Raw genomic sequence first — 26483 nt, forward strand, 5'->3', positions numbered from 1 at the left:
TCTCATGTGGCTTCAAGGGCCATCCAGCTGGTGGCCACTTCACTTAATGCTCCACCATGTCCCCCAGTGTGGCTTCCTTGCACCTCTGGCAGGAGGCGGCAGCTTGGGCTGCCACCTCGGGGGTAGTTCTGTGATAAGAGCTAAGCTGACATGTCTGGGGGCATTTGCCATGTGCCTGCCCAGCCCTACGCGTTCTCAGGTACTGGCTCATTTAGTCTTCACTGCAGCTTTATTTTATAAAGAAACTGAAGCTGAGAGAGGTTAAGTGACTTGCTCAGGATCACAGCCAGGATGCGGCAGAAGCAGGATATATTTTTTATGAAAAGTTGTATCTGGTTTCTACATCTATTTCCTGTGGGTTGTTCTGGAGGATTAAAAATGATGCACACGTAAAGGAGCCAGCATGGTGCCTGGCACCTAGAAGGCGCTGGCTGGTCACTGGGCTGGTAGGAGCACCATGGGCTTTGGGCCCGGAGCTGGACAGGTGGGCTTGCCCTGCGCACCTGACAGCCAGTCCCTGGGAGCCCGGTTGGCCGTGAGGGAACCACACAAGGAGCACCTGAGCCTGGGAGGCAGACACCTAGCCTCTGTGCGTGTGGTGTGAGCTCCTGCGGTGGTTGGTTCAATGACGTATAGGAAGTGCCCAGGCCAAGAAATGGAAAAATCCTGCTCTGGCAGCCTGGTCCCTGGCAGAGGGGGACCTGGGTGGCTGGTGCTCTGGATGGAGCTTGTGACACAGCTGCTTATGGAATAAAGGCAGGGCTGCCCCCATCAGTCAGGGTCCTTGACTTGGAGCTAATAGAACTGAATGGTGGCAACAAGGGTTCTAAACGTCCTTTATGACTTGACAGACGGGGAGTGAGACAGCCAGCAGGGCTTAAACACGAGGCATTTATTGTTAGAAGTGGCAGATCTTACACTCAAATGGGTTTAAGCACAAACACATGGAAAGAAGGGAGGTGCCCCAGCTCCCGCAAGCCCTTCATTCCCTCCAATGCAGGTTTCAGCTGTGCTGCGGCCTGGCAACCACCGTTCCCAACCGTGCTGTTCCCTGTCCCAATGGCAGCAGGAGGTGACAGCCCTCCGTGGTGCCTACCAGCTGGCGGAGACAGGCTGCGCCGGACTCAAAACGCCATCTGCAGGAGCTCCGCCTCTTCTCCACACTTCAGGGAAAATGAGAAAAAGTCCCAACAGGCAAGATGCATTTTCTTAAATAACTGGATAGAGGTATATGGCATTCATTTGCTTAATAAGCAAAACAAAACCAACCAGTCTGGTGCTGGTGCTGCGGCAACATCAGGAAAAGCCGGAGTCTCCCAGGGCTGGCGGGCGTGGAGCCACCCTCGGACCTCGCCCGGGAGCCTGAGGGCAGCGGGGCCGGGCCTGTCAGAGGGGGCCCTCCCCACCTGCTGGGGTGGTCTCGGGGCTCCAGGCCCGGGAGAGTCTTCAGTCCTCAGTCACAGGCGGGGGTATGAGCTGTAGCTGGAAGTTCTCCTTCTGGAAGATGCTGGTGAAGGCAGGGCCACTCTGGGAGCCGCTAAACGGCCTGCAGCTCTCGCTGCCACGCTTCTGGGAGAGTTCCGTAAGCAGAGCCAGCTGCAAAGGAGGGGACACCCGTCACCCAAGGCTGGAGGGCAAGACCCGGGTGTGGACCCCAGAGCTGCATCTCGCTAACAGGCACTGGTGACTTGGCACAAGTTCACGCCGTCTGCTAGGGCCTAAATTCCCTCCTGTGATGAGGAGGAGGCTGGACTGGGTAAGTCCTGTGGGCACAACAAACTGTGACACTTTCCGACAAGGGGAAGCTGTCCGATCCTGAACCTCCTTCACTCTGAGGAGTCCCTCTCCAGCGGGTGTGTGACCCTGTTGCCTCCGTTCTCTCCCTGTGGACACACAGCCTGAGCCGCGGTTCTCCACTGTCTGCTCAGCTCACGCCACACACTCCCTGTTGGTGGGTTCTCCTGGGGATGAATGACGATCACTGGCTCCGACCCCTCTCCTTCGTGGAACCAGGGCAGCTCCAAGTGGACGCCCAGCTGCCACTTCAAACTCAGGGGCTCCAGGCAAACTCACAGATGCCACCTTCTCCTCTAAGTGCCCTCCCTGCGCCTGTCCACCAGCGACACCAGCGCTACCCTCACCCTGTTACAGGCTCAGTTCTGGGAGACCTGCTGAGGGGGGGAGAATGTTAACCCAGCCCACTGGGAAACCAGGCTTGGGCCCTCAGTGGGGCCATTCCTTTGACCTCAGAAATGCTTTCGGCAAAAGTACAGAGCCTGACCGCCTAGCCCTTGAGATGCCCTTGATGGTCAGAGAAGAGCTGAATGCCACACCCAAGCTCCTTCATCCGGAGAGAGGGCAGCTGTGAGGACCGAGCCATCACACACAGCAGGGCGAGCCTCTCGGTGTCAGCCTGCAGGCCCGGAGTCTGCGGGACTTCTAAAAGCCCCAGGTAAGTTCCCTGAGTGAGTGCCTTTTAGGCACCAGGCACCAGGACACTAGGTCCTTTACATGAATTATGTCTAATCCTCCACAACCACCCTCTGGGTAAACATCCCAGAGCCCTGAGAAGTTAAGTTACTTGCCCTGGGTCACCCAGCGATGAGTGACAGCGTGGGACTTGAACTCTGGTCCCTGTGACAGTTTCTGCTCAGCCGAGCTGCCTACGGTTCTGCCTTCTCTGGAGATAACTTGTCTGTCACCTGCTCTCTCCTCACCTCCCCTGCCAGGTAGTCTGTCTTCCAGCTGTTCTCCAATCTCTAGCAAGGGTTCTCTCCTCACCCAGGCAATAGTGGCAGAAGACTCATACGTGTCTGTCACTTCTGTTGAAAACTCAATACCAGTGACTGTGGTAACTGGGAAGACATCTCAAGGCCCCTTGGTTCAAAGTGCCAATTTATCTAAAATAATCCAGCGCCTGCTCCCGGTTCCAACACACAGCTATGGTTCAATGCATAATTCGTAACACAGGCTCGAAAGCTCCGACTGCAAACTCCTTAGCTGGCCCAGGACACGCAGGAGGTGGCTCCCTGCAGGGACTTCCACTGCTGCCTGAGCAGGTTACAGAGTGGTGTCCCTCGCTCTGCACAAGCCCCACCTGTGCCACTTTCTGTCTTCTGTAACCCTCTCAGCTTCCCATCAGCATGTGGAGTTCTCTGCAAGGACTGTTATGTACGATGCTATAACACGACAGGTGATAGATGCTACGTAAACCCAAAGTTCTTCCACATTGACACTGAAGTACACAAAAAATATTTTCTGTTTTCTAAGGAAAAAGATATTTTTGTGTTCTACTTCTGTAACTTAGTGTTCTAGAAATTGATGAGTCCTGAATAGTGGCTCAACAGTTTAAAGCAGCAGAACTTCCTTAGAATAGAAGGCCCAGAAACCCAACTCCTGGGGCAGAGCCTGGCTGGAAGTGATGCCAGTTCAGGAAACCTCCTGGAATAAAAGACCCTGCCCAAGACCAGCTCTCAAAGAGGGAACACCATTTTTGCTCTGGGCTGCCAGCAACCTAGCAGGTGTGTGGGGAGTGGGCAGAGGGAGCCCAGGCATAAAAAACAGCACATAGGCAGTCTGTGAAAGCCCAAGAAAAGCTTATGGAACAAATCTGGCCTGGCTAGAATTTAGGTGTGACTTTGGGCATGGAGGAGGTGGCAGAGTTTGGATTCCACTTCAGGTGATGGAGGGCCAGGAAAGTGCTGTAAGCAAGGGGGTAACAGGACTTTTGGGTTTGGAGATGGTGCCCAAGCAGCAGCCTGGAGAAGGGACAGAAGACCTGCAGTGACCTCTGTGAGCTGGAAGGAAAGGGGAGAAAGAGACAGGAGAGCTCCCTACTGAGTGGGTGGGGTGGGAGGGATGAACCCAGGGTGCCAGCAGGTGACTGCTTTGGGTGACCTGATGACAGAGGATGACACCCAGAGACAGGCACGGGCAAGGAGGAGCGGGTTGGAAAAGTTAATAAGTGCACTTCTGAAGTGCCTGTGGGGCCCCCAGACTGATGTTGTGGCATGACTGCTGTAGCCCTCTAAATCTGTACTCTTCTACAGCAACAGGATTCCAGCAGTTTTAGCCCATGGCCTTTTGGAATCAAGACCAATGTCCCCAGTCTCCACTGCAGTTAGGTGTGGTCACATGTCTAAGTTCCAGACAAAGGAGGTAAGTGGAAGCGGTGTATACCGTTTCTAGGAACTATCCTTAAGTAGAGGGCTTATGGTCTTCCTCCTTTTTCTCCACCTTGCTAGCAGGAATGCAGATGTGATGGTTTGAGCTGGGGCAACCATGCTGCATCATGCAAATATAAGCCATATGTTAGAGATGGCAGAGCCACAAAGTAGAAGAAATCTGGAGAGAGGTTTGTGGAAGATGCCCTGGGATGCCCATATTTACAATTCTATTTTGGTTAAGCCACTACAACTTAGCATTTATCTTTCATGGCAAAGCAAATTCAACCAGTGCAGATGTCCAGCAGAGTCTGGGGCTTAGGGCAGATTTGGCAGTCATCAGTATAAACAGAGGCTCCCACATGAGGGATTAGGCTTATGCCTGCTCTCTCTGGAGGCAGTACAAACACAGATGCCCTTCTGTGTCCTCACAGCCCAGGGCAGGTAAGGGACAGATACCTTTCCACTTCCTCTGCATGCTTTGCCAAGTTCTGAGTGCTCCCTGGGGTCAGGGCTCCACATAGCCATAACAGGGATGCCAGGGCACCTTACAGACTAAGGATGAGGCTGGAGTGAGGACCTGAGAACACTGTGTTACCAAAACACTAATTATAAATAGGGAAATAAAAATGTAAACCACCACACCAACATTACCCTAGAACTTCCTCGGTAGAGATGGCAAAGCTGATCAAATGCTTGGATCTGCTGTGGATCCAGAACAGGTTCTGAGGTTACCTGAGAAATCAAAAACAATAAGGTTAATAATAACACCCATGGGCAGCCTCTGTATTTGGTCAGCGGTGAAACAGGATGCAGTGCTTCCTTCACTCCTCTGAAGAAAATCCATGCTACCAGCAACTGATAAGATATTTTACTGAACATGAATTAGAAATGGCCGTGTGCCTCCACACGCCCTTGGTGCCAGCTCCAGGCCGACAACCTCCCTATGGCCCCTTCCCATGTGGTCTCCAGATTCTCCATACTTAAAAACGAAGAGATATGGGAACATATGTATATGTATAACTGATTCACTTTGTTATAAAGCAGAAACTAACACACCATTGTAAAGCAATTATACTCCAATAAAGACATAAGAAAAAAAAAAAAAGAGCTTCCCCTGGGGCTTCTTGGTCCCTCTTGGCCTTTACTCTGCAGAATAATTTAGCTGCACCCAGCCTGGCAACCCCAGCACTGAATACGGCCAGCAAAGATGCCCCTTCTTTGTGCTGCCAGTGGAGATACGTCATACATGAAAAAGCATGTCATTTCCCTGCCTCGTTATAAAGCTGGTAGCCACCTAAGGGGCTGAGATTTTAATCTGCTTTTGGGAGAGGGGAAGTCTACCTTGCTTTTCCAGCAGTCTCGTTTTGTTCCACTGGTTACTGCGCCCAACACTGTGGTCCTGCTCTTGGTGGATCAGATCCAACTCACAGCTAGAGGAAGAAATGGGATCCTGGCAGAGGCCGCCATAAGCTTTGGAGTCAGGTGAACTGGAATACCAGTTCTGATACTAACCTGCTATGTGACTTTAGGCAAGTTCCTGCTCTGACTTGTGAGACAGGATAATGCTTCCTTATGAGGTTACTGAACATTAAATTAGATGAGGTCCATATTTAAAGTGTCTTTTACCTGCCTGCCCCCACCCCATAAAGGCTCAGTATATGCTGGTTTTTGTTTCTTTTTTAACATCTTTATTGGAGTATAATTGCTTTACAATGGTGTGTTAGTTTCTGCTTTATAACAAAGTGAATCAGTTATACATATGTTCCCATATCTCTTCCCTCTTGCATCTCCCTCCCTCCCACCCTCCCTATCCACCCCTCTAGGTGGTCACAAAGCACCGAGCTGATCTCCCTGTGCTATGCGGCTGCTTCCCACTAGCTATCTATTTTACGTTTGGTAGTGTATATATGTCCATGTCACTCTCTCACTGTGTCACAGCTTACCCTCCCCCCCCAATATCCTCAAGTCCATTCTCTAGTAGGTCTGTGCCTTTATTTCCATCTTGCCCCTAGGTTCTTCATGACCATTTACTTTTTCCTTAGATTCCATATATACCGTGTTAGCATACGGTATTTGTTTTTCTCTTTCTGACTTACTTTACTCTGTATGACAGACTCTAGGTCCAGCCACCTCACTACAAATAACTCAATTTCGTTTCTTTTTATGGCTGAGTAGTATTCCATTGTATATATGTGCCACATCTCCTTTATCCATTCATCTGTTGATGGACACTTAGGTTGCTTCCATCTCCAGGCTATTGTACATAGAACTGCAATGAACATTTTGGTACATGACTCTCTTTGAATTATGGTTTTCTCTGGGTATATGCCCAGTAGTGGGATTGCTGGGTCATATGGTAGTTCTATTTTTAGTTTTTTAAGGAACCTCCATACTGTTCTCCATAGTGGCTGTATCAATTTACATTCCCACCAACAGTGCAAGAGGGTTCCCTTTTCTCCACACCCTCTCCACCATTTACTGTTTGTATATTTTTTGATGATGGCCATTCTGGTGTGAGATGATATCTCATTGTAGTTTTGATTTGCATTTCTCTAATGATTAATGATGTTGAGCATTCTTTCATGTGTTTGTTGGCAATCTGTATATCTTCTTTGGAGAAATGTCTGTTTAGGTCTCCTGCCCATTTTTGGACTGGGTTGTTTGTTTTTTTGATATTGAGCTGCATGAGCTGCTTGTAAATTTTGGAGATTCATCCTTTGTCAGTTGCTTCATTTGAAAATATTTTCTCCCATTCTGAGGGTTGCTTTTTTGTCTTGTTTATGGTTTCCTTTGCTATGCAAAAGCTCTGAAGTTTCATTAGGTCCCATTCGTTTATTTTTGTTTTTATTTCCATTTCTCTAGGAGGTGGGTCAAAAAGGATCTTGCTGTGATTTATGTCATAGCGTGTTCTAGCCTATGTTTTCCTCTAAGAGTTTGATAGTGTCTGGCCTTACATTTAGGTCTTTAATCCATTTTGAGTTTATTTTTGTGTGTGGTGTTAGGGAGTGTTCTAATTTCATACTTTTACATGTACCTGTCCAGTTTTCCCAGCACCACTTATTGAAGAGGCTGTGTTTTCTCCACTGTATATTCTTGCCTCCTTCATCAAAGATAAGGTGACCATATGTGCGTGAGCTTATCTCTGGGCTTTCTATCCTGTTCCATTGATCTATCTTTCTGTTTTTGTGCCAGTACCATACTGTCTTGATTACTATAGCTTCGTAGTATAGTCTGAAGTCAGGGAGCCTGATTGCTCCAGCTCTGTTTTTCTTTCTCAAGATTGCTTTGGCTATTCTGGGTCTTTTGTGTTTCCATACAAATTGTGAATTTTTTTGTTCTAGTTCTGTGAAAAATTATGCTGTTTTTTCTTACCACAATTTAGAGCTCCCTCAGTTAAATGATGGTGTGTTTCAGTGATGAAGGTGTTGACATTTGCGTCCATCCTGAGGGCTGAGTGAGGGCTCTGGGACTAAAGGGAGCTTCAAAAGGTGGTCTGGAGACTCGTTCTGTTTATAAGAAAGTCCTGGCAGGAACGGCCACCAGAACAGTGATATAAACAAATGCCTGCATCCAGGATGTGGAAGAAGTTCAGGAACAGGGCAGGCACAGAGCAAGTAACATCACTCAGAACAGTTACCATGTACTGAGCATTTCCTACGTGTCAAGCCCTGTGTGCTACGTGATTTTCGTGGATGACCTCATTAAACCCTCACAGCCACTCTAGGAGGGAGGTTCTGCCATGTTCATTCTCCCCCACCCCCCAAAGACTTGAACTTTAAACAGCGTTACAACTTTAAGAAGTTATGTGAACTTGTGTTCCAGGAATGACTTTGCTTCTTTTCTTCAAAATTTTCACCACCCTTAGGGGGAAAAAACCCACTAAGCAGTAAGAGAGAATGGAAATAAGCACTACCCCTGAATGAATCATGCTAATGATTGTGAAATGACTTCACAGCTTCTCTGTGAAAGGATCTGCTTCAAGACCAAGAGAGCAGCTGTCAATAAGGAGGCTCACAGCTCCTGGGCTTCTGTAATCCCACGATGATGCCCCAGAGACCAGCCCAGGACACAGCTGCCTCAGTTCTTCCTGATGCTCTCAGTGATGTGGGAATGGCTGAGGATGGCCTGATGGGAATCCCAAGCAGGGCAGCCAGAAAGAGAAAAGGATGGACCATAGGGGTCCTGCTTTTCATTCTAGACTCATACCTCTGGGTCTGCCAGACACATGGAGGGATCATCCTCTAATCTGAGAATGCTTAAACTTGCCTTGACACTTTAAGAAACACTTCTTCTCAATATAATTTGGTACAAAAACTATCCTATTCTTAGAACGTGTGTGGAGTATCACACTTCCAATAGATACTAAGTAAGACGCACAGGGGAGTTCCAAGCTAAAGATGAGGAGAAGGTTTGAGAAATACTGCAAACCAAGCTACTAAGTAAGACGCACAGGGGAGTTCCAAGCTAAAGATGAGGAGAAGGTTTGAGAAATACTGCAAACCAAGCTCAAACAAACAAGCAAAAAGAGAAAATATATAAATACCTTTGAGAGACTTAACACTGGTCCTCCCCTGATTTTCCAAATCCCTTCAGTACTACTGGCATGAACGGGGGAGCAGGACAGGCTAAGGACAAGGATGACACCTGCCTTTCACTGGCAATTCAAAACCTCAGCTGTGGGGCCTGCCAGTGCCGCAGTCCATATGACAAGGGACCAAGCTGCCCTGATCTTACCTTTGTTTATTATTCCCTGGTTACTCCGTGATGCAGTTTAACAAGGAGGGTCCAAGTGGAATGGCGTCAGGAGTGGACTAGGTAAGGCAGCAGGGGCTGGGGGTGGGGCTGTTAAGGCAGGTTAATTAACAAGGAGATTGTAAAGGCGAAGGTGGAAGATGACAAAGCAGCAAGAGCAAGAAAAGGTCTCTCCTTACAGAAACGCTTCTATAAAACAGCCCTTTGCCTTGAAGGGATAATGTAAGAAAAAAAATCTCATGAAACGTGCACCACTGTACTTGTTATGAAAATCCAGATGTACAGGCTACTTGTGATGGTCCAGTGAAGAAATTCCCATCAGACCCTGTGCTGAGAAAAACTGTGTTGGACACAGTTACTAGTTGTGTAGACTTGCTACTAATTGTGTTTTCTTTTTTGTTTCTGTCACTAGGGAGCTCAAAACTTTAAGTGGTCAGCTACATAAGTCTAGCAGCTGCACAAGACTTGGTGGCAAACATTTATGTGTGCTATTATAGTCTGGTTTTATATTAGTTTCCATAGGCATACAGTTTTTTTTAAAATCTAGATTTCCTCATTTCTTCATCCAATCGGTTGTATTTTGGAAGCCAACTCAAATCATTTTGGGAAAGCAAAGGTCAAGTCAGGTCAGAAGTAGAAAATGCATATGACAAACCCACAACTAACATCATTCTCAACAGTGAAAAGCTGAAAGCATTCCCTCTAAGATCAGGAACAAGACAAGGATGTCCACCCTCACCACTTTTATTCAACATAGTTTTGGAAGTCCTAGCCATGGCAATCAGAGAAGAAGAAGAAATAAAAGGAATCCAAATTGGAAAAGAAGAAATAAATCTGTCACTGTTTCCAGATGACATGATACTATATGTAGAAACTCCTAAAGACGCTACCAGAAAACTACTAGAGCTCATCAGTGAATTCAGTAAAGTTGCAGGATACAAAATTAATATACAGAAATCTCTTGTATACCTATACACTAACAACGAAAGATCAGAAAGAGAAATTAAGGAAACACTCCCATTTACCATCACATCAAAAAGAATAAAATTCCTAGGAATAAACCTACCTAAGGAGGCAAAAGACCTGTACTCTGAAACTATAAGACACTGATGAAAGAAATCAAAGATGACACAAACAGATGGAAAGATGCACCATGTTCTTGGATTGGAAGAATCAATATTGTGAAAATGACTACACCACCCAAGACAATCTAAAGATTCAATGCAATCCTGATCAAATTACTAATGGCATTTTTCACAGAACTAGAACAAAAAAATTTTTAATTTGTACAGAAACACAAAAGACCCCAGACTGCCTAAGCAAACATGAAAAAGAAAAATGGAGCTGGAGGAATCAGGCTCCCTGACTTCAGACTATACTACAAAGCAACAGCAATCAAGACAGTATGGTACTGGCACAAAAACAGAAATACAGATCAATGGAACAGGATAGAAAGCCCAGAAGTAAACCCATGCACCTATGGTCAATTAATCTATGGCAAAGGAGGCAAGAACATATAATGTGCAAAAGACAGTCTCTTCAATAAGTGGTGCTGGGAAAACTGGACAGCCACATGTAAAAGAATGAAATTAGAACATTCTCTAACACCATATACAAAAATAAACTCAAAATGGAATAAAGACAAATGTAAGGCTGGATACTATAAAACTCTTAGAGGAAAACATAGGGAGAACATAATTTGACATAAATTACAGCAAGATCTCTTTTGATCCACCTCCTAGAATAATGAAAATAAAAACAAAAATAAACAAATGGGACCTAATGAAACTTCAAAGCTTTTGCACAGCAAAGGAAACCATAAACAAAATGAAAAGAAAACCCACAGAATTGGAGAAAATATTTGCAAACAAAGTGACTGACTGACAAGGGATTAATCTCCCAAATATACAAACAGCTCATGCAACTCTATATCAAAAAACAAACAACCCGGTAAAAAAATGGGCAGATCTAAATAGACATTTCTCCAAAGAAGACATACAGATGGCCAAAAAGCACATGAAAAGATGCTCAACATCACTAATTATTAGAGAAATGCAAATCAAAACTACAATGAGGTGTCACCTCACACTGGTCAGAAGGGCCATCATCAATAAGTCTGCAAACAATAAATTCTAGAGAGGGTGTGGAGAAAAGGGAACCATCTTGCACTGTTGGTGGGAATGTAAACTGATACAGCCACTATGGAGAACAGTATGGAGGTTCCTTAAAAAACTAAAAATAGAGCTACCATATGATCCAGCAATCCTACTCCTGGGAATAATATCCAGAGAAATCCATAATTCGAAAAGACACATGCACCCCAATGTTCACTGCAACACTATTTACAATAGCCAAGACATGGAAGCAACGTAAATGTCCATTGACAGAGGAATGGATAAAGATGATGTGGTACATATATACAATGGAATATTACTCAGCCATAAAACAGAATGAAATAATGACATTTGCAGCAACATGGATGGACTCAGTAACCTCTAAGTGAAGTAAGTCAGACAGCGAAAGACAAATATACAGAGAAAGACAAATATATGCTATCACTCATATGTAGAACCTAATTTTCAAAAGTGATACAAATGAACTTATTTACAAAACAGACAGAGATTTTGAAAACAAACTTATGGTTACCAATGGGGAAATGTTGGGGGGAGGGATAGATTGGGAGTTTTGGATTAACATATACATACTACTATAATATAAAATAGACAACCAACAAGGACCTACTGTACAGCACAGGGAACTCTACTCAATCTTCTGTAATACCCTATATGGAAAAGAATCTGAAAAAGAATGAATATACATATATGTATAACTGAATCACTTTGCTGTACACTTGAAACTAACACAACATTGTAAATCAACCATACTCTAACAAAGTTAAAAAAAAAAAGTAGAAAATGCTACTGTTAAAAATAGAATCACGCTTTCATCCCCAGGAAGCATTACACAGATGAGTCTATTCCAGGCACAGAATAAATGGCTCTAGCCCCTGGAAGTTTGCTCACTGAGGCAGAAAGTGCAGGAGTCTCAAATGATAGTCCAACCCATGTTTTCTGATCCAGCGCTTCTCCAAGCGATTTCTTTCACGTACATAAGAACTGCAGAAAGATCTTGTTAAAATGCAGATTCTGGTTACAAGGTTTGGGGTGGAGTCTGAGATTCAGTGTTTCTCACATGCTCCCGGGTGATACTTGGAGCAGCACAGTGCTAATCTGTACCTAGAACAGCTCAGCACAGCTGGACTTCCTGTCCTCACTGCGTCCTAATGGGAGCAGGACACTCTCAGCTTATGGGCATTTGCCTTCTTCTGATTCGACTGTACCAAATCAATCAACCAACATTTCTCTTTTTCTAAGTGTCCCGATTAGGTATGTTGTATTCAACTTTCAATGAGTTCCAATACATCTTAGAAGCCCTTGGGTATAATAAGAAAATTTAATAAGATAAGAATGTTTCTGCCATATGGTTTATTTTGAATCCTACTGAATTGCAAGCCCTACACCTACTCTACTACATAAGTGAACAGGATTGTGCAAATTGAGGAAAGGAAGGCTAGGAGACTTGCCCAACACAAATCAAAAATTCACAATCCAGTAAGGGTCATAACCAGGACCTCTACCTTATAAACCCTAGTCCCCCTCTCCTGGGAGAAAAGCTGGAGTAACAAATAGGTAAGTGTGCACACAAACACGTACACACACCCAGACCCATAATTTCAAACACGACATGTCCAGATAAGTGTGCAGGGTTGCACTGAGTTCTGGCCTTGTCATCATCATATTCCCCCTCTTGGCCCTTAAACTCCTTGGAGGTACCAAAGGAAGGGGTTTTCCAACAACGACATCCTTCCGAAATTGAAAAATGTGGTTGTTCCATGGGTGTGAAATAACTGAAGGTGACAGGACCTTTCTTACAACACAAGCCATCATCCTGGACAACCAGATACTGAACAAAGGAGCCACTGCTGGGGCTGCCCTGGGACCCTCTGGAAGCAAAGGTGCTGCAGGACAGAGATGCCCTGTTCTTGGCCAGGCGGTGCTGTCTCTGTGGAAAACTATCTGAATACAGTTCATCTGAGGTGAAACAGCAGAGCTCTTTGTAGACGTGCCTAGGACCCAGTAGATGCTTACCTGTCTTAAAATCCTTCCTGGAACAAGACGGAATATTAAAAAAAAGGAAGCATTCAGGGAATGACTAATACATCACTAAGGTGAGGATTTCTGTACTCTTCTCCTTGGGTTGAGGGTTCCAGCAGTGAGGCGGGGTGAGAATGAGGGAAGGGACAGGGCCCTGGGCAGGCGGCTTGTCCAGAGAAGGCCAGTTTAGTGGTTTTATGCCCTGCCCTATGCAGGGTCCGGCCCACTCACCTCCAGGCCTCACAAATGGGGACCCAGTTCTGTTGTTCAACAGATATTTCTGGGACCTCCGCTATATCAGTGCCTGGGATATAAAGATGAGTAAATGAAGAGGAGCTTAAATGTCTCATTTTGGGACATTAAAAACCCCACAAAAAGATCACCTTCTCCAGAGCTGATAAGCAAAGCTTGAGAGGTTACTGAGGTATAATAACCATATACAGCATATTTGCCAGGGCAGCCTTGTTTGAAACACGCTCTCACATTATCTACATATACCATCAAAAGGTCTCTGAAATCACAACATTTTTGGGTCCAGATTACACTCTTGCACACTTGAGAGTAAACACTTAGGAAGGCTCAGCTCCAGCCCTCTCCCCGAGCGCCCCCATCCCGTCCTGTCCGTAGATTAGCTGCCACATGGCCCGTCCACAACTGCATTGTTGTGCTATAGTGTAATTATGTTTACCTGTCTCCCCGTTAGCCTGTGAACTCCTTAAATATCAGAACTTTATCTTATCCATCCTTTATTCCCAGTGCTCTACAGCCAGCAAATAAATGTTCAACCAACATTTGCTGAACATCCCACATCCTGTTTTCCTCTGCACCGTCCATTTTAGGAACAGGAGCAGGCAGTAATTTGCTCTCGGCCCAGTGTGAAGTCACTGGCATTTGTCTTCCTGTGTCTAAGAACTTGGACTTTGTAAAAAGATTCTTTGTGATTTCTAGCAGGTTTATCCTGTGTCTCAGTGAAATATCTATTTCATCCTATTTAATTCACTTTTGGGGAAAGTATTATTTTTCAAATGTCAGAAGATACCAACCCTTGTAAGAAGGAATGGAAATTTACCAAACCAGTGGGACTTTTGGTTAAAAGCCTCTTTCTGTTGTTGCTCTGGCACATCCTGTGCAGGGCCCTCTGTCCCACATGACCAAAGCCTGCTTCCCAAGTGCCCGTGATAACTGCGGCAGCAGGTAGACAAAAGCCTGGGCTCTAGAGCCTGCCTGCCTGAGCCCACACCCTGCGTCACCAAACAGTGGCACTAAAATCACTGGCAAGTTACCTGTTCTCTCTGAGCTAGGGGTGTGTGTGTCTGAGAAGATCAGGAAGGTAATGCACGTGGAGCACGCAGTAAACACCCAAGACTCAGTAAGTCCTCAATAAGTGTTACCAGTCTATGCACGATACTGGTCGTGTGTACCTAGTCCTAACGTGGCCACTGAAAATGGAAAGAAAGGAGACATCAGAGCACAGTGCAGACAAGACTGGCCTGGCGATAAGAGGGATCGGTGGATGTTGCAGGAGAGAGAGAAGGGACAGTGGAGGGAAAGCTTCGAGAAAGGAGTGCCCCAAGGACAGGGCGCCGTCTCTCGCTCACGGCACCCAGCACTGTGCCTGGCACAGAACAGCTGTGAAATAATTATCTGCTGAAAGGATGGGAAGGGTGAGCAGATTTTCTACTTCTTACAGTCACTGGGGTGTTTCTAAACCGCCTGCAATGCAGGAAGGGGAACACAGGGCATGGCTTGCACAGACCTTGGCTCCACCTGGATTCTGTGATGACTAGTGAGTGGCCCTGGCCAAGTTTTCTAGCTTCTCTCAGCTTCTTTAGCTGTAAAACACTACCCGGCAGAATTGTGAGGATCAGAGATGACGTATGGTCCTGACACCTATTTGATGGTCAGTAATCGGCCACGACTATTGTGCCTGTGTTATCTCTGCTCCCTGCGGAAGCACCTGGAAGGAAGAGCACTGGGCTGAGACGCAGGAAACTTGAGCGCTCATCCGGTCATAGCTCCCTGTGTAAGCTGAGCGGGTTGCATTGCTCCGCTGGGTCTGTGCTCCAATTTATTGAAGGGCAGTGCCACCATAGGCCACACTCTACCATCCGGGGAAGATGTGGGCGCCATGAGACAATAGGCATTTAGGGCACGAAAGATTCAAGTAAGCTAGTGGTGTTTACTGAAGCTAATCTTGGATTTTATTGCATCATCAGAAGCAAACTAGGGCAACCAACTACAGACACTGTCACAAAGACCCACGATAGCCCTGAAGAGAAATAGTAGATTCAGTCTAAGATGCTGTACAGAGAAACTGATTTGCCAAATCAGTGTCATGCACAGAAGTGGGAGCAACAAAATTTGAACACAGTCTCAAGTTTGGCGAATCCTTAAACACAAGGCACCCTACCTAGACCATCTAACCCACTAGCACAGAGCTGATCAGGAGTGATTTTCCAATTGTAAGAGAAAGAAAAACATACTTGATACCATCTGCTAGAGCAAATTTCTTTCTCCCCATGTGATGAAGCCCAGTGATAAGAGCTGAAAATTAAACTGCAGCTGAACATTAGAGGAAGAAGCAATGACAACCCTGGAAATGACCTTGTAACACTCAGCATTAAAGTAAATCCGGGGGAAAATGAGGCTCTGATGATCTGGGAGAGCCACAGGGAGAGGGATGCTGGGCTGACATAGTGACTCAGAAAGCTCAGTGACTCCCAGATGTGGTAGAAGTGAGAGCTGTAATTACATTCGATGCAAGGAAGAAAACAAACCAGGGCTTTCAGGATCCACGGGCCTTGTAACCGGCACATCAAGCTTGATACAGGAAACAACTATGATCCCTGCCACCCTGAAGGCTGGGTTCCTAGGAATATGGATAATAACACTAGGGATTCTGAATACAGAGCCTTCCGAGTCACACACGCAGACAGGGACAGTCACAGAAGACTAAGCTCTGCTTGTTCGTGTCTTATTCTCCACAACAAACAAGGTCCTGAAATCAAAATCCCAACATTTCCCTTCCTGATTGTCTTCCCACGCGAGCACATGACAGGTGAACCTAGTCTAATTCTGCAACACGATATTTGTCTGCACGCACTCCAGGAGCCTTTTCTACTGGCAGCTCTGTAACTGGCTGGCGGGAATGGGGGCACAGATGGAGCAGAATGAACGGAATGAGAACGGTATTGCCCACCTGCTCCCACCTGCCTTGGCCTCACTACCAAATCCTTCTCTATTTCTAATAGAGTCAGACTTTTGCCACCACCTAAGCTGTTTCAAACTAGAGGTCCTTAATATTTAACACTCTTGCTAAAATGAAACTCTGACTTCAGAGGTAAGAGTGAAGCCATACTTCCTTCCCCACCTGCAAACAGAAAACACCTTTCCTAAAATTCCCACCCACGGCACAGTTTGCTTTCACACAGAACCTGGCCCCTCACACACCCTCCTTTCCCAGTGCCTCAAAACACTCAATTAGCTCAAAGCTAATAATGAATCAGGTGAAGAAATAATAAAATAAGCAGGTACATTGCTAAGCTGACTGGAGAGAGGAGGGAAACACCTGGCAGAACATCTCTTAAGGAGATTTCACTTAGAACCAGCTATAAGGGAAGAGAGTATTTGAGGTTGGAGATGGAAATGTGAGAAAGGCTGACTGAAAATATCCATAAAAAACCAAGACCTTCAAAACCACAATTAAAAAGAAAGAGCACAGTGACTTTTCACAGCAGAGGAAGAAAATGCTGGTTTAAGTCTTCCAAGGTGTGAAAAGGAGTAACAACCACCACTGCAGCTGACAGTTATGGAGCAAGTGATTACTGTGTGCCAGCGTGTTCCAAGCCCTGAACGTGTATTACCTCACCTCATCTAACCATCACAAACACCCCATGAAGTTGGTTCTGTCGTTATCCTCATTTTACCTTTGAAGGAACTAAGGTCCTGGGTGCAGGATGTGCCCAAGGTCACTCTGGCTGGTGGCAGAGCCCAGATGTGAACTTGGGCACTTCAGTCCCAGAGGTTTCTTCTACTTGCCATGCTCTTGGTATCGGTCTGGAAAAAGCCTGACAGAAAGTCACTTTCAAGGGACTCAGAAGGCTGTGTCAGGAGCACACTAGGTACAAACAGCTCATGCAGCTCAATATCAAAAAACAACCCAATCAAAAAGTGGGTGGAAGATCTAAATAGACATTTCTCCAAAGAAGACATACAGATGGCCAAAAAGCATATGAAAAGATGCTCAACATCACTATTTATTAGAGAAATGCAAATCAAATGTGTACCGCCTCACACTAGTCAGAATGGCCATCATCAAAATATCTACAAACAATAAATGCTGGAGAGGGTGTGGAGAAAAGGGAACCCTCCTGCACTGTTGGTGGGAATGTGAATTGATACAGCCACTATGGAGAACAGTATGGAGGTTCCTTAAAAAACTAAAAATAGAATTACCATATGACCCAGCAATCCCACTACTGGGCATATACCTGGAGCAAACCATAATTCGAAAAGATACATGCACCCCAATGTTCATCGCAGCACTATTTATAATAGCCAGGACATGGAAGCAACTGAAATGTCCATCAACAGAGGAATGGATAAAGAAGATGTGGTACATATATACAATGGAACCATAGCAAAGAACAAAATAATGCCATTTGCAGCAACATGGATGGACCTAGAGATTATTATACTGAGTGAAGTTAAGTCAGACACAGAAAGACAAATATCACACAATATCACTTATATGTGGAATCTAAAAGAAAGGGTACAAATGAACTTATTTACAAAACAGAAGTAGAGTCACAAATGTAATAGAAAACAAACTTATGGTTACCAAGGGATAAGGGGGAGGGAGGGATATATTGGGAGACTGGGGATTGACATATACATGCTACTATATATAAAATAGATAACTAATAAGAACCTGCTGTATAGCACAGGGAACTCTACTCAATACTCTGTAATGGCCTATGTGGGAAAAAAATCTAAAAAAGAGTGGATATATGTATATGTATAACTGATTCACTTTGCTGTACACCTGAAATTACACAACATTGTAAATCAACTTTACTCCAATAAGAATTTAAAAAAGGGGGGAAGCACACTAGGACTAGCTGGGGTCAATATCTGAGCCATGCTCTTGAAACACTGATGGCTTCTCACCTCCTTCAGGGGATCCTTCACGATTCTGCTTTTTAGTTAAAGAAACTCATCCTATCAGGCCTATGAGGTCTCAACAAAAAGCCCAGGAGACAGAGACAGCAGATCTGATGAATATCCTCTACAGCTATTAGTGTCAGGCCTAAAAGTGCATCTTGGAAGGCTGGGCTGCAGAAGCCCCGTGAAAGCCAACGGTGCTAAGGACCAAGCTAAGCTCTTGCAGTGAGAGACTTCACACGTGGTGAAAAGGCAGTTTTGTGCACACACCAGGACATGAATGCTTTCTGCCACCACAGAAAAAACTCTGAACTTGGCTGACACTAATTAGTTGTGTTGATACCCTTGATGTCAGTTATCTCATCTACAAAACAGAAGATACCTGCATAGCCTACCTCACAAGGCTCTTGTGAGGGGAGTGGAGGGGAGGGAAGAAGGGGAGAAGAAGGAAATGGAGAAAACATTTCCTGGCATCTATTTAAGTCTCTGGCCTTATTCTACTACTTTCGTGTTTGATGTGTATATGAACCCAACAGGTAGATTTGATTGTCTCTAATTTACATGGGAGGAAACTGAGGTTCAGACATGTTAAAATACAATTTGTAAGAGACAGGGCAGCGCCTGATAATAGGTCTAACCCTAAGCCCACTACCCATGTTAGCAACATAAGGTGCTACGAGTGTGTGAGGTACTAGGTACTCCCGAGGACAACCTGAGCTGCCCAGTGTGCTGGGGGCTGACAGGGCATCTGCCCAAGTTACCTGTCAGGATCCTTGGGGCCATCCATGAGGTCAGTGCCACTAATTCTGTGTCACTATACAAGGGACACAGTATTTTTTTTTTTGGTTGTCCACCCATTTTGCTCCCTCACAAAAAGAAATGCCCCCCAATTGGTTTAAAGTCTCTGATACCTGTATACCCTGTCTATGCTTGGCTACTCCTTGCCTAACCTGCTTTGAAAGGCAACAACCTGGGGAAAATCCATGCTGGCAAAAACTGACTATCTCATTATGCCTAAAAGAAAGGATTAAAAAAAACCAACGGATTAGGCAACTGGAGAATGCAGTTTGAACTTTTAAATAACTAATGTAGTTCCTTGGTTAAATTCATGAAAACTTGCCTATTATCTTAACAGGGATTATTATTACTATTATTACAAAGGGTTGGTCATCTTGGTGTAATGGGAAGCTCAAACTCCCAAACAGATGAAAACATAATTGCTGGGTGTTGCCATCCCCATGTAATGGAGGCATTATCTAGAGCCAGCGTTATCTGGCTATGTCAGGACACAGACCAGGACCATTATAACTAGAAATGAAAAATGAAAGTACCAGGAAATGAGGTGAATGACAACTAGGCTGGGACCCCCAACCTCTTTCCTTCCTGAGGGCACTGTCCTATGCAAACTTGCATTTTGCTACATGGTATATCGTGGTTCCTCTAATCTTGCTTTTTCTTTCTGTCAGGAAAGGACCAGAAAGATTTACTTTTATGGGAAGAACACTCACAAAGGAAGCTCTTTAGTGGTGTGGCATTTTCTGTTAGTCAGGAATCCCCCTTTGTCTTATTAAAAAAAATTAAAACAGGGAATTCATGTATGTAATTAAGGCTTGCTACCCTTTGATTATCTAACTGATTGTTGTCTACTTAAGAAGAAAGTCAAACCATTATCTTGATGGATGCCACTGTGGGGTAGCAATTATGACAAAGCTCTCCTCTTAAGGGTAGGGTCCTTAATGATATTTTATTAGAGTCGTGATTGCTGAAACATTTAAGTTCCAGTATTCCTGCCCATTTTAACTGGGCTAAAATGATTACCTGATAACAAGGAGTATAGAATCAACTGGAAAAGCAAGTTTAACCCTGAAATTAGCAAAACCCGATTCAAGTTAACAACATAATTACAAACCAAAGGAAAAAGAACACTGGTGCACTGTGGTTGTACTCTATTTCGTTTAGACACCAGTTTGCTGTCTACAAGAGAGAAAAGCTTTTGGACCAACAAGAAATGCCCCCCAATTGGTTTAAAGTCTCTGATACCTGTATACTCTATGCTTGGCTACTCTTTGCCTAACCTTCGCTTAACTGAAATTTATAGGAATTATACCCAACAACTGTAGATTACACTTTTTTCAAGTGCATGAATAATGTTCACATAGAGAGACCATATGCTTGCCCATAAAAAAGTCTTGATGACTTTCCAAAGATTTATATGTTACAGGGTATGCTCTCTGACCACAACAGAATTAAATTAGAAATCGAAAACAATAATGTATCTAAAGAAACCTCAAATATTTGAAAATTAAAATAATATACTTCTGAATAACCAATAAGTGAAGAAGAAATCACAAGGTAAAATAGAAAATATTTCAAGATAATAATGAAAGTATAACATTCTCAAAATTTGTGGGATGCAGCTAAAGCAGTGCTTAGACAGAAATTTATAGCTTTAAAGTTTTATATTAGGTAAGAAGAAAGGCTTACTAAGTTTCCACCTTAAGAAGCTAGAAAGAGAAAAGCAAATTAAATCCTAAGTAGAAGGAAGACAAAAATAACTAAATGGAAATTGTAGAACTGACAAGTATAATATCTGGTGTGAAAAACTCACTGGATGATCTTGACAGTCGATTTGATACTGCAGAAGAAAATATCAGTGAATTTGAAGCCATGACAATAGAAATTATTCAAATTGAAGCACAGAGAGAAAATAAGGTAAAAATAATGAAAAAGGCCTCAGTGACCTGTGGAACAACATTAAACTGTCTAATATAGGTGTAATTAGAGGCCCAGAAGGAGAGAGATTGGGGCAGAAAATATATTTCAAGAAATAATGGCCAAAAGTTTTCCAAAATTGATGAAAATATTAAACATATAGATCCAAGAATCTTAATGAACCCCAAGAAAAAAAAACGTAAAGAAATCCACACCGAGGCATATCATTGCTGAAGAACAAAGATAAAGAGGAAAACTTGAAAGCAGCCAGAGGGAAAGAGGACATTGTATACAATGTTATCAGCTGCCGTCCCTGGAAAAAAGACACTAAGATGGAGATCTATGTGCCGGCAGTTACTGGCGGGTGCTTGGAATGGACACCTCTGGGGAAGTAAAGGATGCAGAAGTGGGCAGAGGGAGAAGTTAAACTGTGATGCAATCACAACATAGGCCCCAGGTGATCCCAAGGAGAGTTCTGGAGCTAAGATGGCTTTGAAGAAATTGTCCTGCATTAAGACAAGCGTCTGGCCTTTATAACCCTTCAATCACTAGACATTAGATGCAGGCCACTCTCAGGAAGAGGCTGTCACTGTTGGCAAGATACATCCTCTTTAGCCGAGGACAATTCCTAGAGGAGGATGAGCTGAAAGCTATCGGCTGCTGAAACTCCCGGCAGCTGAAGGAATGAGTACTTCTCATTCTGGAAGATGGGAGAACAGGGCACCCACAACATCCACAATAGAGGAAAACAATGGTAAGAATTACCACTAATGACTTATTAAAACAATGCAAACCCAAGACAGTAGAATAGCATTTTTAATGAACTGAAAGGAAAAGATACGGACTGTAAACATCATGGACATTTTACAAGGGTGACAATCAACAAAAGCTTCTCAATGGGGGAAATCTTTATAGATTCCTTTGTGGAATGAATTTGTACTTTGGCTCAGAAGGTCCCTGGGTCCTGCAATGCCTGTCCAGGACTCCTGTGCCCATGAGAAAACTATGCCAGGCATTTTCTCAAAGCATCAGGCCTCTGCGTGCTCTTCTCAGCAAGCTTCATGGCAATCACTGCAGTCCTTACCAAATATCTCTGATATGACATTGTAAATTATAAGGAATCAATACACTGGGTACATGTAAAACTTTTTTTTCCCGGGAATCAAGGTGGACGTGTGGGACAAAAATTGAGGCAATGCAAAGGTGGGTTTCACTGTAATTATTGCAGTAATGATTTTCATATTATTCAATTTCAATAAACTATCCTGTTTTTAGGTAGTGGAGATTAAAAAGTTTTCATTCAAGATTCCTCCTCTCCAAATGCTTTTCAGCTATTATTGAATTCTACTCAGGTATATTTTCATTTTTTGGTTTGTTTTTTATATTTTCATTTTGTTCTGACACTCTCCATTATTTATTTTTGTACTTTTCTGCTGTTTGCATATTGAAAGTTACTTCAAAGCAGCTGAGGAGACAGGTGGGGTATAACACATTAAAAAAACCCCAACAAATAACAAGCTAGAAAGTTAGGCCAGACACTGGAAACAATAGAAGGCAGTTTATGCCAAGTACCAAATGAAGTATGGGTAACAACTGCTACAAGAATTCAAAGGAAGAGGTGATCAGGTCAAAGACATTTAAATTCAATGTTAGGAACTGCAAGTGAGCCCCCTGGTATCTCCCTAGTCTGTTCACTCTGCTGCTATGCTAGAGGTTTACCTTCACCTCTCTCTCCAAACTTCCAACATTTCTCACTTCCTCTGTATTCTCAATGGATTTCTCAGTGCACTAGAAAACGAGGAAGACCGCCCCCGCCCCCACCCCGCCCCAATGCTCACCACCACAGCCACCAAGCTGCGTCCCAGGCAGAGTGGCCTCCATGTTGTTCCTGGGACACACTGGCATTCTCCTGTGTCCAGACCCTGTGTCTGCTGTTGCGTCTGTCTGGAACACTCTTTCTCCTCATGCTCACATGACTGAACCTTCACTTTTTTCATGTAGAAAATGTTAGCTATCAACCTTTGGTGACCACTCCTTTTAAAACAGCCATCTTCCTTTTTAGCTCCTTCATCATGTTTTTCCTCCACAGCCTTCTCAGAATCTGACATCCTATATGTATACCCACGTATCTTACCATATGTTTGTTCAATATCTACCCTCTGCCACCTGAATGAGCTCTGTGAAGGCAGAGGCTTGGTTTTGTTTCCTGTAGGATTCCTTGCACTTAGACCCATGCCTGGTGTACAGAAAGTGCTCAATAAATATTTTTTGAATGAATGAAGCAGAATTTGAGCTGCAGGTTAAAAACAAGGCATCACTTACAAGGGGAGTGAAGGAAGGACATACCAGATTATGGAAAGGAGAGGAGGAGTAAATATATGGGCATGGGATTCATTACGTTTAGGAAAATGAGAAATTTCCTTTAGTTAAGGAAAGGAAGAGAAGATAAGGATGAAATGTGGGCTGGTGATGCATCAACAGCCTAGACGGTCACTCTAAACTTATTCAGATTTAACTTTGTTAGCAACAGGGAGCAACTGAAGTTTTCTCAGCACTAGAAGAGGTGGAGGAGGATGGACTGGAGCTCCAGGAGACAGAGACAGTGAGGTCAGTGAAGAGACTCGTGGAAGTAGAGGTGTGCACTGATTGGGAAATGACAACACTATTGAAGCAAATGGGAAGTATAGAGGAGGAGATGGTTTTGGCACTGTTGAAGAAGGCTTCTCAGAGCTAAAAGCAAAACGCAGAGAATTAGATAATCCTTCCAAAGATTGCAAAGAAATTTCTATTTAATTTCATTTTCTCTTACACATTGCTGTGAAGTTGCTGGAGACAGATATGAATTGCCCCACTTAGTACCATAAAAAGGTAGCCTTAGCTGACTCTGCCAATAAATGAAAAAGTTAAGTGATGTAACCATGTAGAGTGGGGTCTCGTTAAGAAAATGCTGTGTTTGGAATAGTATCTACCGTTAACAGATGTTTCACTACAAACCAGGAGGCTAAAACTTATTCATGTTGTAACAGAATCACAACTAGAATGCCCCTAGGATATGTGTAGAAAACAACAAAAACACAAAAGTCCCAAGGCAGTGACCTGTCAGACAGAACAGATTGTACTAAGTACCCGCCCACACTTCATTCATCTTCTCTTCCTTTGCTTCTGCTTTAACCAAAGAAGATTTCTCACTGTTTGCTGAACATACTCAATCCCATGTTCTGATACTACATGAAAGGAGTGTGAGCTTTCAGGGGTGACGCAGTAACTGCTTTGGGACAGTGGTCCAGACAGAAAGCTGTACTCTGGGTAACAGTATATCGGCCACTCAAGAACTTCACATACATTAAAGCAGCTCAAAATGCAAAGCTCTGCTGTTTGGATTCTATGACCTTTACGAATAGGTGATATTTCAACAGAGTGCAATTAAGAATCGCCTACTGAGTTGTCTGAATGCCAAACAGGCTGTTAGTTGCTCTGTCATGCATGCTGAAGAGAGAAAAGATCTCTGCCATATATTGTAGGAAGGCCGAAAAGCTTCATCAGGAAATACTGTTGGAGGGGAAAGGCCCATTTGTAAGTTGCTCAATACTCTAAACTGCAGTAGGATCCAGAATTCCAAGGAGATGGTAGACATGATGGCACTACTTGTTTTGATAAGGGAATCCACTTCCATATCCTGAGGGGACAAGGGTAGAATAAAGAACTACCACTGGCTCTGATGTGGTCTCACATACGTGTATCATATGATTAGACTCTACTAAGTGGAAACAATCCTGTCAACTGTTCATGAAGTGGTGTGAACAGAAGCAGAAAAATCGCATCCATCGACCCTCAATTGCCAAGGTATGCTGACTAATAAATAATGTGACCTAGGTCTCTCATGATGAGCTGTAGGGCTCTATCCCAGGCTTTGTTCTATACAAATATTTTATCCATGACTTGGATAAGGGTTAAAATGCATGGTATGAAAATCCATGACTCCCAAAGGTTATAAACTGAAACAATATAAGAAAAGCCCTGCACTGGCTCTAGAAACTAATTTATTTACATAGGGTAGGATCAGGAGCATGTGTGAACAGAATTAGGAGTTTGCTATCAAACATGTTCATTGAGTCAACCATGCAAAATGGCTGCTAAAAAACAATGTGCTTCTGGTGTGATTTACAGAAACAGAACCTAGAGTAATGAAAAGGCTGCATATTGTCCAACTACATGACGTTCTGGAAAAGGAAAAACTATGCAGACTGAAAAAAAAAAAAGGCAGTTGCCAGAAGTTTGCAGGGAGGGAGGGAAGGATGACTAGGTGAAGCATGGGATATTTAGGGCAGTGAAACTATACTGTCTGATACAGTAATGGTTGATACATTTCATTAGACATTTGTCAGCACCCACAGAACATACAACACAGAGCGAACTACAGTGTAAACTACAGACTTTAGTTAATAATAATTTTCAATGGTGACTCATCAATTGTTAATACATGTACCACAGAAATGCAAGATGTTAATAACAGGGGAAATTGGGGTGAGGGGATATATGGGAACTGTGTACTTTCTGTTCAATATTTCTGTCAACCTAAAACTGCTCTAAAAAATAAAGTGTATTAATTTTAAAAAATCATTAAAGCAATCAAATGCTACATTGGAAAATGTTCACTTAACGCAAAAGAAATGGGTGAGGAGTGGATCTCCACATTGGGTAAGAATTCTGCGATCCCTTGAAATCCTCAGCTAGTCTCACTGTGCAGGTCAGAAGATATGCATAATTATCATTGAGAAGGATGAGTACCACAAACAAATGGTCACCACTGTCCTTCTTAGTAACTGTTTCCTGCTGACATTCTTTCTACCTGAGAAGTAACAGGCAGACTTCGGAAAATCTCAGGTCACTATATATAGTATCATGTCATCAGCAAATGACGTGATACTATATATAGGAAACCCTAAAGACTCCACACAAAAACTACTAGAACTGATACATGAATCCAGCAACGTAGCAGGATACAAGATTAACATACAGAAATCAGTGGCATTTCTTTACACTAAAAATGAAATAGCAAAAAGGAAATGTAAAAAAACACTGCCTTTTAATTATTTTTCGAATTTTCGAATATTATTTTTTTATACAGCAGTTTCTTATTAGTTATCCATTTTATACATATTAGTGTATATATGTCAATCCCAATCTCCCAATTCATCACACCACCACCACCAACCCCCCGCCACTTTTCCCCCCTGGTGTCCATACGTTTGTTCTCTGCATCTGTGTCTCTGTTTCTGCCCTGCAAACTGGTTCATCTGTACCATTTTTCTAGGTTCCACATATATGGGTTAATATACGATATTTGTCTTTCTCTTTCTGACATACTTCACTCTGTATGACAGTCTCTAGATCCATCCATGTCTCTGCAAATGACCCAGTTTCGTTCCTTTTTATGGCTGAGTAATATTCCATTGTACATAAGTACCACAACTTCTTTATCCATTCGTCTATCGATGGGCATTTAGGTTGCTTCCATGTCCTGGCTATTGTAAAT

The 26483-nt window shown here is 43.7% G+C and overlaps 1 protein-coding gene across 5 annotated transcripts in view; it reads right to left on the reverse strand.

Moving 5' to 3' along the window:
• Positions 1-871: 871 nt before the first annotated feature.
• VPS8 (VPS8 subunit of CORVET complex) overlaps positions 872-26483 on the reverse strand; it is a 319158-nt gene continuing 293546 nt past the window's right edge. For all 5 annotated transcript variants that reach the window (XM_089910741.1, XM_089910739.1, XM_089910738.1 and 2 more), the window contains 2 exons: positions 4818-4898; positions 872-1596 (listed from right to left, as the gene is read on the reverse strand). In XM_089910741.1, coding sequence (XP_089766867.1) covers positions 1447-1596; positions 4818-4898 — 231 coding nt within the window. In that variant the 3' untranslated portion in view covers positions 872-1446. The remainder of the gene's footprint in view (positions 1597-4817; positions 4899-26483) is intronic.

This window comes from Delphinapterus leucas, chromosome 4 (assembly GCF_059928025.1).
Source record: "Delphinapterus leucas isolate spDelLeu-1000000601 "Yukka" chromosome 4, BTC_Dleu_Yukka2, whole genome shotgun sequence".
Lineage (NCBI taxonomy): Eukaryota > Metazoa > Chordata > Mammalia > Artiodactyla > Monodontidae > Delphinapterus > Delphinapterus leucas.